A 14,853-nucleotide genomic window follows, 5' to 3' on the forward strand; every position below is an offset into this window, starting at 1 on the left:
GAGAGGGGAACCTACCGCAAGGGACAGTCCCGAACAGTCATGAGACACAACACAGATAGGGAGGACATAGAAGGAAGAAATAAAAATTTAAATATCCACACACATTAGTAAAAACCATGGAGAAATGACCTGTCCAGACCTCTGACTTTGCAAGCTGATATTGCGCCTCTGTATTTTTCGTGCTTTTAAGTTTTAAACCATTAAAAACCTTTAAATATATATACTTTGCTGTATAAAAATACTATCTATCATCACCAATTTGTTGTCATTGCAGAATATTTAAAAATTCTTCCTTGGTTATAAAATCATCATAGAGACATAGTCATGATTATTGAGCTTTGAATTTATATGGGTTCTTATTTGGAATGAAATGGTAAAAACGTACTGATTTCTCCTAGAGCTTAGGTATCTTAGGAGAGCATATCTAACAGGCCTCTTACACCTGTCTACTTTCTAGATATTAAGAGCCATGTGTTATCACTATTGCTTTCCTCATGTTTATGTCAGTATTTTGTCTAAAATTGCTTGAAAATGTAAGTAAAGAATAATTTAACCTTGTTTATGCTATTTTGAACTTGGATGATCAGATGATCACCACATGACATAACATCTTAAAATCTGTACATTTTGTTCTGATGCTTTATCCTTTCTTTTTAAAAAATGATAGAAATTGATTGGTTACTTTTATCTCCTTAAAAAGTAGCATAAGCTATTATTATATAACTGTTTACCAATGGGGCCTATTTTCACTTGCTCAAATTATATTTTTTCTGTACATTTTATTGGTCATAAGTTAAAATAAAAGCTAAAAAATCCTAGTAGACAAAACGACCTACTTAAAATGATTAAAAAACACCTTTTGAGTTGTTGAAATTCTAAATGCTATATTGTAATAGTAGACTGCTATAAACTATCAATGACTTCCTGGTATTTTCTTATTTGACTCATTTTTCTTCCCCTCTCATCCAAAAGACTTGGTGAGCAATGAAAAGTTAACCGTCAGTTCTCTGTATTTACTCTTTTTGAGATCTTGGTCATTTATCCATGTCATAACAGGGGTAATTAACACTGTTACTATGCTATAAATTACAGTCTTACATTCTACAGAACAAATGCCACAAAGAAAAATACAAATTTATTGTCCTAGGAAGAAAGGCTGTAGTACTCATTTAACATTATTTAGTGCTTTTAACTGTTAGTTCTAGCATACATGAGAACCACATTTGAATTTTAAATTTTATTGAAGATATGAAAATGGTAGTATTATATTTCCAGTTTGTTTCATAGATACAGATGAAATTCACATACAAATTATTCAGACTATCCATGTCCATCTAGAAGATTTTTACTACCTTTCATCTCCCAAATATGTTGTCTAAAGAAATCTATCAAGTCCTGCTGGTTACACAAAATGATGAAATAAGCAAGACATGATTTAAAACTTCAGTTTCTATGTAACAAATTAGCCCCAAAGAAAAATCCTTCTTAGACATCTGTGGTTGAACATTGGCGCCTGGGCTCCTCTGGCTGTGGTTAGGTACTTGGAGAAAAACGTAACCTTTGATACTGAGCTCAGAATGAAGCTCTATGAACGGGAATGCCAAGTATTGTGTTCATTCTATAGCTCTGAAACCAAGCAAAAGTTCGAAAATGAGCCCTTGCGAAATCGTTTTCAAGAGACATCATTGTGTCTTTGAGAAAAGTGTTTAAAACTCAAGCAGGGGAGAGGGATTAGTGTCCTGACTGCGTGGAGAACTATGAAAATGTGCTAAAAAGGCCCTCCTTAACTAAACTATTCTTAAGGGGATACACATATTTAAGAGTAGAATTAATAGTAATACTATAGGAGAATTTATAAAACTATGTATATATATTGCTATTAGGGAATAAATAGAAATGTTTATTTATTTGAAGAGAAGCAGTGGTAACTTGAAATATTATCTTTGAAAAATCTTTACATTTACTTTTTATATGAAATAAGTGTTCTTTAGAAATATTCCAAAATGAATATGATTCCAAAAGAGAAGTGAAGGGGCATTTAATTATTATAACTATTAATAGTAGACTTTATTCTCAACCAAATCATCTAGTCTAGGAAAAATAGACAATGGTGTAAAGCAGGGGTCCCCAACCCTGGGCCGCTGACCAGGCTGCAGAGCAAGAGGAGAGTGGCTACTGAGCCAAGCTTTATCTGCTGCTCCACATCACTCACAGTGCTGCCTGAACCCTCCTCATCCCCCTCATCCCCATCCATAGAAAAATTGTCTTCCATAAAAGTGTCCTCTGGTGCCAGAAAGGCTGGGGACCGCTGGTGTCAAGGAGCAGTTGTTAGCCTTGGGAAGATAACTCAGGCAGATGGATTTTATAACCTGCATTACGGCTCTAACTGTCCTTAAGTGGAAGAATAAGGGTTTTGCCTTAAAATTCTACCCTGTTCTTTAGCTCCAATTCATCATTCTCTTCCTTCTCTTGTATAACTCATTGTTCCTAAAGCACTCATCACTGAGCTGGATGACTGCTCAGGGATGGTAGCTTTCATCATGTATGATAAATAGCTATAAGACTCAGTATTTAATGGTGATTATGGACAGTGATAATGTTAAAAAAGATGCCCTGCCCAAGAGATACTCTTATTCTGTTTCTCAAAATCTAGACCCACTTATAATGGGTTAAACAGATGTAATAAAAATATTTAGGTACCATTTCAGTATGCTGGGCCTATCAAGACGGCCCTGACAGTCATGGATGCCCTTTCTCAGTTTATATGTCTGGTGGTGGTGGTTTGGTGGTTTAGTTCCGAAGTTATCTCTGACTCTAGCGACCCCATGGACTGTAGCCCACCAGGCTCCTCTGATCATGGGATTTCCCCAGGCAAGAATACTGGAGTGGTTTGGGATCGTCCTAACCCAGGGATTGAACCCGCTTCCCTGGTGGCTCAGGTGGTAAAAAAAAATCTGCTTTCAATGCAGGAGATGGAGGTTCAATCCCTGGGTCAGGAAGATTCCCCTGCAGAAGGGAATGGCTACCCACTTTAGTATTATTGCCTGGAGAATTCTATAGACTGAGAAGAACAAATTACTTTCAAGTAGGGTGGAACTGTATATGCTTAGGAGATTAGAAAACTACTGCTTGTTTCCATTGTACTTTGGATGTTGAGCAACGACTGAAAGGATTGCAAAACATTTCTACCACACTGGCAAGTGTCTGGATATTGTTTATGTCTTCATTTGGCATGAAATAATAAACTGTCTCTTCCTAAATTTTTAAAAAAATTTTAAAGTTTATATTTTTTATCTTTAATTTAAATTTTATTTTTTTTTAACTTTACAATACTGTATTGGTTTTGCCATACATTGACATGAATCCACCACAGGTGTACATGAGTTCCCAAGCCTGAACCCCCCACCACCCTCCCCATATCATCGATAATTTAAGAAGAAATATGGAAGGAACACGGTACCTGATCTTTCATGGTCTTCCCCAGATCTTTCACATCTTTCATGTTAATGGCATTCTTCCCTCCCTTTTCCTTCCCCTTCTTCTTGTTTTTCTTTTTGAACAAGCATTTCTTACAGATACAAAAGCAGCAGGTCAGTACTAAAAGGACCGCAACTATGGCTATGGCAATTAAGGCCCATGGTGGCACTGAAAGAAAAAAAAAATGTGCAGAGACTATTAGTAATAAAGCATTTACGTGTGCAAGACCTTTAAATTCACTTGCTGTAAAGCTACTCACTCACCCATTTGTATTTAATGAGCTCCAGGCACACTGCCGTATGTTGCTTTATCTGTTTGCTCTGCCTATAGCGTATCTATCTTTTCCTTCTCACCCTTCCAGGCGTGCCAGATGACATCTCCTCTCTACAGCTTTCCCTGCCCCTCCAGGCTAGATTTTTATTGATCCATTCCTTCATTGTTTCAGAGCATATCTCTGGAGTTTGGCCTTTGAATTTAAACCCTGGCTCCCCTACTTACTACTTGTGTGACCTTGGGCAAGTTCCTAACCTCTCTCTGTCTCAGTGTCTTCATCTCTAAGATCTGGTACATATAAACAATGGAATATTACTCAGCCATAAAAGGAATTAAATTGGGTCATTTGTAGAGATGTGGATGGAGCTAGAGAGTGTCATACAGAGTGAAGTAAAAGAGAGAAGCAAATATTCTACATTAATGCAAATATGTGGAATCTAGAAAATGGTATAAATGATCTTTTTTGGAAAGCAGAAATAGAGAAACAGATGTAAAGAACAAATGGGGGAAAGGGGAAAGGTGGGAGAAACTGGAAGATTGGGATAGACATATATATATGACTGGCATCATGTATGAAACAGACAACTGATAGTCTTTCTGAAGATTAAAATAAGATGTAGTGCTTGGCACATGGCAAAACTTAATAAATATTAGCTGCTGTTGTTACTTATCTATTAAATACTGCAGGTTCTAGTAACATGTTCTGGGCACAGTGGAAGATGTAGACATTAATAATAATTAAAAAAAAAACCCAGAAAAGCAAATGTAAAATCCTAACAGTAGTGAAGGTTAGGAAGAAGGACTTGGTGCTCTGGAAGGAGATCATGGGGAGAGTTACCCATACAGGGTCTCTGGAAGCAGGGCAGTGCTTATAAAGCTAGGCTTAGATTCAGGCTTGGCTGCTTACAGGCTGTGTGACTGGCCAGACTGTTTAACTGGTACAGATTTCTGTTTGCCTCTCCATAACACAAAGATAATAAGGGTTCCCATTTCATCTCCTTTCAAGGCTGAGTTAATAGACTAATAGTCTGAGAATGGCATCCAGCACATAGCAAAAATTCAATGAATAGTAGCTATTTTTTAAAAAAATTCAAAGCATGAGGCTAAGTATTATGGGTGACAGAGCTCAGAATACATGTGGGAACATAAAACATGCTCATATGAAAAAGGGGGTGAACAACTGACAGGATTTAGGTAAGAAAATGGGAGAAGGAAGAGAGATTTTTTTAGATATCAGAGCATAGACTTCGAATTTACAGGATCTATTTAATAAAGCATATACAAATAAAGATACGCAAACAGTTTTTTCTATTACCAGTTGCCAAACTACTAAAAGTAGCTCTATTTTCTCATTTGTTATCCCCTACATATGTACTTATAAAAAAATCAGTTCTCATGGAAACATGGAGGATTTCAGTTTGCCTAGAAAGTAATTATTTATCCATTGAGATTAATCAGAAGAAGTAGTAATTAGATTTGTCTGTTGTAATAAAAAAAAAGACATTGGGTACTGAAATGGTAAGGAAAAGTGCTATTTTCTTCTAGTTACATAAACATCATTAGTATTAACGATTGTTGAACACAAGTCAGGAGTACTTCGATAATGTAAAAACACTTAAAAATTAACTTTTCTTCAAATCGAGAAAATTCACTCACTTGGCTCCTTTTGCACTTAGCTTCATAGTGGAAAAGACTTACTCTGCATATTATTCTAGCTTATGAAAAACGACTAGATGTTATACCCTACAGATGTCTAAAACCATAACTGCTGAAACTGTGTTTTCAGCCAAAGAAAGATTTGTGTGAAAGTTACAGATGGGCCCTTCAGTTCAGTCACTCAGTCGTGTCCCACTCTTTGTGAGCCCATGGACTGCAGCATGCCAGGCTTCCCTGTCCATTACCAACTCCCCGAATTTATTCAAACTCGTGTTCACTGAGTCAGTGATGCCATCCAGCCATCTCATCCTCTGTTGCCCCCTTCTCTTCCTGCCCTCAATCTTTCCCAGCATCAGGGTCTTTTCGCATCAGGCGGCCAAACTATTGGAGTTTCAGCTTCAGCATCAGTCTTTCCAATGAATATTCAGAACTCATTTCCTTTAGAATGGACTGGTTGGATCTCCTTGCAGTCCAAAGAACCCTCAAGAATCTTCTCCAACACCACGATTCAAAAGCACCAGTTCTTCGGCACTCAGCTTTCTTTATAGTCCAACTCTCACATCTGTACATGACTACTGGAAAAACCATAGCTTTGACTAGATGGACCTTTGTTGGCGAAGTAATGTCTCTGCTTTTAATATGCTAAGTTGGTCATAACTTTTCTTCCAAGAAGCATGTGTCTTTTAATTTCATGGCTGCAGTCATTATCTGCAGTGATTTTGGAGCCCCCCAAAATAAAGTCTGTCACTGTTTCCATTGTTTCCCCATCTATTTGCCATGAAATGATGGGACCGGATGCCATGATCTTAGTTTTCTGAATGTTGAATTTTAAGCCACCTTTTTAACTCTCTTTTGCTTTCATCAAGAGGCTCTTTAGTTCTTCACTTTCTGCCATAAAGGTGGTGTCATCTGCGTATCTGAGGTTATTGATATTTTTCCCGGCAATCTTGATTCCAGCTTGTGCTTCATCCAGCGCAGCATTTCTCATGAAATGCTGCATAGAAGTTAAATAAGCAGAGTGACAATATACAGCCTTGACGTACTCCTTTTCCTATTTGGAACCAGTCTGTTGTTCCATGTCCAGTTCTAACTGTTGCTTCCTGACCTGCATATAAGCTTCTCAAGAGGCAGGTCAGGTGGTCTGGTATTCGTATCTCTCTAAGAATTTTCCACAGTTTGTTGTAAGACATATTTTCTTAGGGTTCTCTAAGCAATCATATTTTTTAAAAAACATAAAGCAAGCTTATGTAACCAATGATATCATTCACAGTACTTCATTTAAAAGCCTTTAAGTCTTTTGATCTAGTTAAAACCTTGCCACGCATGAATGAGAGAGCCTATGTATTCATTACAGGCGAGACAGTATTAATAATGACCCTTCATTTTGAACCTCGTCATTACAGGCGAGACAGTATTAATAATGACCCTTCATTTTGAACCTCGTAAATTATCCTCTTAGTCGGACTTGTGTGAGAGTCTCTCAGAGAGCTACATAAAACTCTCTTAAATTACCCAAGGCAAGACAGAGATCATTTGACAACCTCACAAAAAGAAAACAGCCTGTGAAAGCCCAGGAGCATTATTTATAAGAGTTAGAGAGAAACAGGATTACAGGAAGAAGTTTGATATATAGTAACTTTAAGGTGAATTATAACCGTTGAAAACCTTTTGTTTTTAACCTCTGGTTTTTATAGTGCTGCCGTCTTCTAGATTTGCTTTCAGCTGATCTTCTGAATAGCTTAACTTTAACTTTGAATATGCTATATTAAACATATGAAATCAGGAAAAATTTCCTCACACTATATTGGCACCTTTAGATAGAATTAAAGAGAAAGCCTTAATGCTATAATTTTATGTACCCATGTGAAAACTGGACTGAATAGTTAATTATAAAACACCATTTTAAATTAAAAGAAGTTATTGGAATTGAATTTTCATGTTAATCTTTTTCTGTTTTGTAGAGCAAGTAAATCTTGAGAATTTGTAAGTTTAGTCAGAAATACTGTCCACAGTATTATTGCTTTGTAGTATATATGAAAATAAGTTTCAATATTAGTGACCAAATCTCCTGAAATATATTTTGGATTACACCAAAAATTTATTGAAGATCTACTTATGGGCCAGCAGCTGTGCTACAGCTTTACATATATAATCGTCACAGAAATTTTGTTCATTATTAAGCAAAGTAATAGTGGGAGAAATTGAAATATGTTTTTATATCATTATTAGTTTAAAATGCACATATTATAAATGTGTACAAAGGAAAAATGCTTGTCTGGCTGTGACGCCTACTTCATAGGACATTTTACTTTTGAAAAAAATGGACAGAATAAATAACAGCATAAGATGCTGCCAAGAGTGATTTCTTTAATATAAATCTAGTTTCCATCAAAAATAGGCTCATCAAAATATTGCTACTGGCAGAAAGCTATCAATTTGTTTTTATTGCTACCTAAGGATTTTTATATGGAATTTTACAACATGAATTTTAACATTTAACTTAAGGACCTTTCAGCAGAATATAATAGACTAATGGAAAAACTTCCCATTAAAAATGTTATTTTCATCTTGTAGTTAATGAATTAATCTCACATATCATTTAACCTGAAGGTAAACTGATGCATAAGAATTTAGTCAAAGTCAATTCTGTTTCTGATGGTTAGACTTTGTGGTACCCAGAACAATGACTCTTCAACAATGCCCACATTCTGTTCCCTGGAACCTCTGAATGTGTTACTCAACCCGCCCCCCCCCAAAAAAAAGACTTTTCAAATGTGATCTTGAGATGGTGAGATTATCTTGGGTTATGACTCCTTCTAAGTGGGAAAGGGAGGCAAGAGTTTCAGAATCAGAGAGATGTGAGGATTCTGTGCTGTTGATTTTGAAGATGGAGGAAAGGACCACAAGCCAAGGAAGGTAGCTTCTCTAGAAGCTGGAAAAAGCAACAGAATGGATTCTGTCCTACAGCATCAACTGCTCTCGATGCATCCTTTCCCATGCGTTGAACTTTAGGTTGGTTACCATGCTTGCTTCTGTATTCCAGAGCTGCGCTCCCAACTGCCTAGAAAACGTTCCTTGTGAATCTTTTATTATCTTCTCAAACCAGTTCTCAAACTGTGTGGCTTTTGTCAGTGCTTCTATAATTTCCTGCCTCTTGGATATTGGAACCACATGGAAATTCTAACTTCCATTTGCAACTGATTGGAGTGTCTTGTCATTTCTATTTGGATGCATTTTATTCTATTTTTTTACATATATTTAGACTTAGAAGGCCTGATGGTACCTCCTATCTGATCTCCCTTCCCTTCAGTTATTGCTTCTCTCCATTTTATCTGTTCATTGTTATCAAACAAAGCTTTCTTTTTAAATTTTTTATTGAAGAATAGTTGATTTACAATGTTGTATTAGTTTCTGCTGTGCAGCAGTGACTCAGTTGTACATATATGTAATATATATTCTTCATATTCTGTTTCATTATGGTTTATCAAAGGGTGTTGAATATAGTTCCCTGTGCTATACAGTAGGACTTTGTTTGTGAACAAAATTTTCTAATACATAATTTTCAATTATTTTGTGCATAGATTTTATAGTCCTCTGTGATTTGGCCCGGTCCATCTGTACACCTTTCTTTCCCTCTGCTCTTCTGTACCCACCTGTAGTCTCATCAGACTGGACAACTTATTGGGCTTTGCTCAATTTTACCCCCATGTTTTTCTAAAGCAGATTCATTCTTTTTCAAAATGGCTGTTCTTTCCCTCTTTAGTCATTTAAATAATACTTTTTTTTCCCCAAGGCTCAATATAAGCCTCACTGAATGTTGACAGATTTAAAAATACAAATGTTGCATATATTTGCTAAAATTCCCCTCTCTCACCTAGTTGGGAATAGGGACTCTGTGGTATACACTGGGTGGTTTGTTAGACTGGCAGAAAAAAGATGAATGATGCAAAGATAAAAAGACAAACCTGTAAAAGTGTGTAAAAGATATTTTAAAAACCCCTTCCTATACATGCAGTTAACTTCTTGCTGACTTAAAGCTTAGCTCTTTGTAGATTATTCATGACACAAATATTTAATTCAAACATAATAAAAATAATTTGGAACCCATTAGAAATAAATTTTCATTAGCAAGTCTTCTGGTGGAGATGAAAAACCTGAACAACTATTTTCCCTTATCAAGAGAGGCTGTTATTTTATGAGAAGTTGGCAGTTTAAAAAAGTAATTATTTAATCAAACAGTTACTTACTGAGGATCTACTGTGTGTCAGACTTTTTTTCTCAGGTCTGGAATACAGTGGTAAACATGGTTTCTGTTATAATGAAGCTTACTTTTGGCTTCCCAGTTGTTAAAAGTTGCTAAGTTCAGTCCTCAGAACATAATATAGTACATTTTCAGATGGAAACTGCATGGCTTAACACACTCCGGTGGACAAATTTAGAACTCCAGGGGTACGTTTATGGATGAACTCAACTAGTAAATATTCTTTCTATAACAAAAATGTAACACTCAAATTGAAAAGTCTCATTCCCCCCACCCCAGAGAGTTTTGGCCCTAAATAAATTTCTTAAATTACTACTTAAGGGATCCTGACATATACTTTAAAAAAGTAGACACTCCAAATATCCTTTTCTTCAATAGAACAAGAAATATTCTTTTCCTTAATATATGGTAAAATCAAAGATGAAAAAGGGTATTGCACAGAATACATTTATCAAAGAGAAAATTTTAGCATTACTGATAGCAACCGTGTGTGTCAACTTCATGCTCCCAGATCATCAGACGTGCATCAGACGTGCATCAGACGTGCATCAGACGTGCATCAGACGTGCATTGTGCCTCAGACTTACGGTATGAGCAGTTGCTGAAAAGGGGTTTTTCTAATTTACATGGAAGGCCATTATGGCTGAGAGGTGGCCTGCTCAAGCTCTCCTAAATTCTGAGCTCTCACTGCCAAAGAGATTTTTTTTTTTTGCCTTCTCTAAAATACCTGACTCAGTACTTTCTGCTTAATGGTGCTCAGTACCATATGCGTAAGGGTGCTCAGTAAATGAAACCCACATCCCTATGCTCCTTCTTTTTCTTAAAATTTTTTCTGTATTGAAGTATAATTGGTTTACAATATCATGTCAGTTTCAGGTGTACAGCAAAGTGATTCAGATATGTGTGTGTGTGTATGTGTATATGTATATATACCTTTTTTCAATTATTTTTCATTACAGGTTATTACATGATATTGAATATAATTCCATGTAAGACCAAGGTTTTAATCTCAAATTTTACTTCCTTTTGTTCCATCTATTATAAAAACAAACAAAACCAAAAAAACAACAAGAAACAAATCCTCTACAGTATGTAAATATTTACATACATTATTTCCCCCATTTTGAACTAGAAAAAAATGGTCACTACACTCTATATTCTTGAGCTCAAGCAGGAGAGAACTGGACAGTTCCTGAGGCTCCTCCCCATACTCCCACACTTTTTTCTGTAGGTCAGCTACTCAATTCCATGTCCTTGGCTCTGATTCTCTCCTTTATTTATAGTTAGCTACTGCTATCGCCTAGGCTGACTTTTGGTGGATTGGCTCATTGGTTTCAAGTTTTAATCAAGGGCAAAACTTCACTGGTTTTGTCTTTCTGCCTTGATTCCACTTTCTAGGGCTGCTCTGCATTTTCTTGCCATTCCATTTCCATTCATCATATTAAGAAACAACCTTAAATACTTATCTCTTTTACTAGATGGACAATATTTTCCTCTCTGAGAAATGTAAGCATATATATTTACATCCGTCCTTGGTATTTGAGCCAAGAGTCTCAAGATACACAGGTGATATCATTGGTATGGCCACTGTAAAAATTCAGCAATATTCTTCAGAAATTTTTACCTTTCATTTATCTCTATTTGTTATATGAGTGCCTCCCCACTGCCCTAAGGTCTGTGTAATTCATTTTATGAATCATTTATATAAAACTTAATTCTTACATTTATTGAAGAATTTGCCAACTTCTAGGTTTATCTCATACAAGCCATCTTTCTATATCATAATATATTGATGTAAGATGCAGAATATCATAGAAAAATAATAACTCTGCTTCTAGTCAGCAAGAAAAATAACCTATATTTTTCAAGCTTTGCTTTTAGACATAAGTAATTATTAAAAACATAAAAGGATAATTTTTCAAAACTTGGCAAAAAAAGAAGCCTTGCATTTCAAAGATTTTCCTAAATTAAAGAATGCAAATGGCAAAAAGTTCTGAAAATATGTGAATTAATATACTCATTAACCACCCCTGGAGACAGAATGTTAAATGCAAAATTTGAAATAGTGTATGAAGTGATTCAGAATACGACTTAAGATTAAACCCACCACTCAAAGATCAGAATGAAGAATTTCTCATTATAGCCTGAAATGGCTTCAAAGATCATCCATCTTTGGCTTCTAGGTATTAAGCTTATTTTTCTTCACTCTTTAGAATGGTGTTGTAAGCCCCCTTTGAGTTGTATTCTCCTTTTAGAATATGACTAAAGCTTTGAATTCTTGATGGGGAAGTATGTATATGTACGTTTTAAAATTTGTGCACAGTTGGGAGAGAGTGGTACCCTTGTGGAAATCATAGTTCCCTTGATCAACAAGACCATGGGACTTTGAATTAAAAACTCCTTTTCTAGAACATCAGAATAAAACTCAAGATTTGTGAGTTAGGGAGAATATATTCTTTATTTGGTCATTTAACCTTTTATTTCTGGTGCTAGTGGTAAAAAAAAAAATCTTCCTACCAATGTAGGCATACTGCCTACCAATGTACGCCTACTAATCTGCCTACAAAATCTGCATATCAATATATGCCTGCCATCTGCTTACCAATGTATGCATACAATACTTTGGCCACCTGTTGCAAAGAACTGATTCATTGGAAAAGACCCTGATGCTGGGAAAGATTGAAGGCAGGAGGAGAAGGGGACAACAGAGGATGAGATGGTTGGATGGCATCACCGACTTGATGGACATGATTTTAAGTAAGCTCTGGGAGTTGGTGATGGACAGGGAAGCCTGGTGTGCTGCAGTCCATGGGGTCACAAAGAGTCAGACATGACTGAGTGACTGAATTGACTGGCCAGTGTAGATGTGGGCTAAGGGAATGGCAACCTGTTCCAGTAGTCTTGGCTGGGAAATCCCATGCACAGAGGAGCCTGGTGGGCTACAGTCCCTGGGGTCACAAAGTGTTGGACACGACTGAGCACAACATTTCACTTATTTCTTCTTGGCAACCTGCTGTGTGCTTATAAATGCTGGAAGTGGTGGGGGAAACAAAACACAGAGAATATGGGCCCCTTTCTGCAGGAGCTTATGAAAACTAACTCCCAGGAAAGAACTATACGAGACAGGAGGCAATACCGAGTTAAACACAGGAACTCACTGCATTAGATGGGCTCTGTAGGTGGCAGGTTAGAGAAGGGTAAGATGAAAGTCCTAGAGTTCAAGGACGGCTTCATCAGGGAGGTGAGTTACACGGTGAATGTCACACAGTGAAAATAGCATTTGGGGAATTCCAGTTTTTTCCTTCCCTCTCTCCCTTCCTGACTCCCTACCTTCCTATCTGTCTCCCTCCTTCTCTTTGTTCTTTTCTCCTTCCTTTCCTTTGAGTTTTAGAATTCTTTTAATCAAACTTATTACCCAGTGACTATCTTGTTAAACAAAACTCTCAAAAGGACACAGACATGAATCTATGTTTAGATTTTTAAAAATCATAGTAAATGGAAAGACATTTCCTCGAAGTAAACACAAATAACCTTCAGAATTGCCTTTGCTAGAACACATTTCACATTTCTTCTAACATAGTTCTGTTTAGCTTTTCAGTATGAAGCCCTGAAAAGAGCAAACTGGGAAATGTGTCTGTATAAATATGCTGTAAAAATGATCCAAGTCATTGACTGGAGTCAGCTGTGCTGTGATTAGTCTCTCAGTTGAGACCGACTCTTTGTGACCCCCTAGACTGTAACCTGCTAGGCTCCTCTGTCCATGGGGACTCTCCAGGCAAGAATACTGGAGTGGGTTGCCATATCCTCCTCAGGGGGATCTTTCCAACCCAGGGATTGAACCTAGGTCTCCCACTTTGCAGGTGGATTCTTTACCATCTGAGCCACCAGGGAAGCCAGGAGCCACTAACGGTGACTTTTTGAGGGGGATGTATTGTGTAAAAAATAATGTCAAAGAGAGGCTCATTCAATCATTCATTCATCCACTTGATGTCTATTCAATGCAGTAATTCTCAACCCATTGGAGGAACAGTGAAGAAGTTTGAAATAATTTACTTAATCAACTTACAGTCCAGTTGGGCAGATTTGATTAATAGAAGTGAAGCAATTGTGAACAATATCAGCATGTTAAATACCAAATTAAATGGTGCCTTTTGTTAGATTCTAATTTTATATGGTCACAGCAATCTTATTCAACTTGTCTAATGAGCACTAGCTTAAAATTGCTTTTAAAAACTTTTAATAAAATAGGAAATCAGTTTCTTTGTTCATATATGCTTAAAAAACTTAACACAAAATAAGACTTCAGTAAAATACATTGCTTTGATAGACAGGAAATCACAACCTACACATCGATGTTTTTTTTTTTTTTTTTTTAACCAGAATCTCTATTCGTTGATTTAAAATGCACTGTGCTACTGAAAAAATTCAGTCCCTGCTGACAACTGATTAAGGTCATGGATATTCTTGCTTTAGCAAGGCTCGGTCATTACCAAAAGTTAGTTGACTCAAGGCTGTTTTTTTTTTTTTTCCTATTTATTTATTTATTTTTTTTAAAAAATTTATTTATTTATTTTTAATTTTTAGTTTACAATTCTGTATTGGTTTTGGCATAGATTGACATGAATCCACCACAGGTGTACATGCGTCTGTGCAGATATTAATCAAATAACTAATTTTATAAAATGTCTGCAATAATTGTCAGCTATCAATGATAAGGCCAACTCATCCATATCTTCCTGATATTGGACTGTCTGAAATTTGACATGGAAAATGATGTTGGGTCTTTAGGCAGAGATAAGCCCCCTGCACAACTTTCAGGGGATTTAGATAAGGCTTCAGAGTCAGCTCAGGAGCTTGCTGTCTGCTGGCTCCAGGGAGAAGTGTATTGGTAAACATGGAGGGTTGCCAGGTAAGTTGGCAGATGTGAAAGCAATTCATGGGCTAATCAGTGCTGAAGCCCTTGGAAGTTCGTAACATTTTTCAATCATGCTGTGGACAACACAATTTCCTGGTTAAAGGGAAATCCATTTATCTTGTAACATTTGCAGCATGTTTTTCTTGAGTTTTGATTTCTAAGTTCAAAACTAATAAAGAATTATGTCTCAGATTGTTCTTCCCCTAGTAGAAGCTAACTTTTTTCTTGACCTTGGTACATAAAGGCTTCAAAATAAGCATCTCTTGGATTT

At 36.4% G+C, this 14,853-nt stretch overlaps 1 protein-coding gene across 2 annotated transcripts in view; it reads right to left on the bottom strand.

Annotated features, from left to right (window-relative positions):
* The window catches only part of SYT1 (synaptotagmin 1), a 230,019-nt gene that overhangs the window by 168,895 nt on the left and 46,271 nt on the right, over positions 1-14,853 (bottom strand). For both annotated transcript variants that reach the window (XM_040234516.1, XM_040234515.1), the window contains exon 2: positions 3,461-3,645. In XM_040234516.1, coding sequence (XP_040090450.1) covers positions 3,461-3,645 — 185 coding nt within the window. The remainder of the gene's footprint in view (positions 1-3,460; positions 3,646-14,853) is intronic.

The sequence above is a fragment of the Oryx dammah genome, unplaced genomic scaffold (genome assembly GCF_014754425.2).
Source record: "Oryx dammah isolate SB20612 unplaced genomic scaffold, SCBI_Odam_1.1 HiC_scaffold_29, whole genome shotgun sequence".
In the NCBI taxonomy this organism is placed as follows: Eukaryota; Metazoa; Chordata; class Mammalia; order Artiodactyla; family Bovidae; genus Oryx; species Oryx dammah.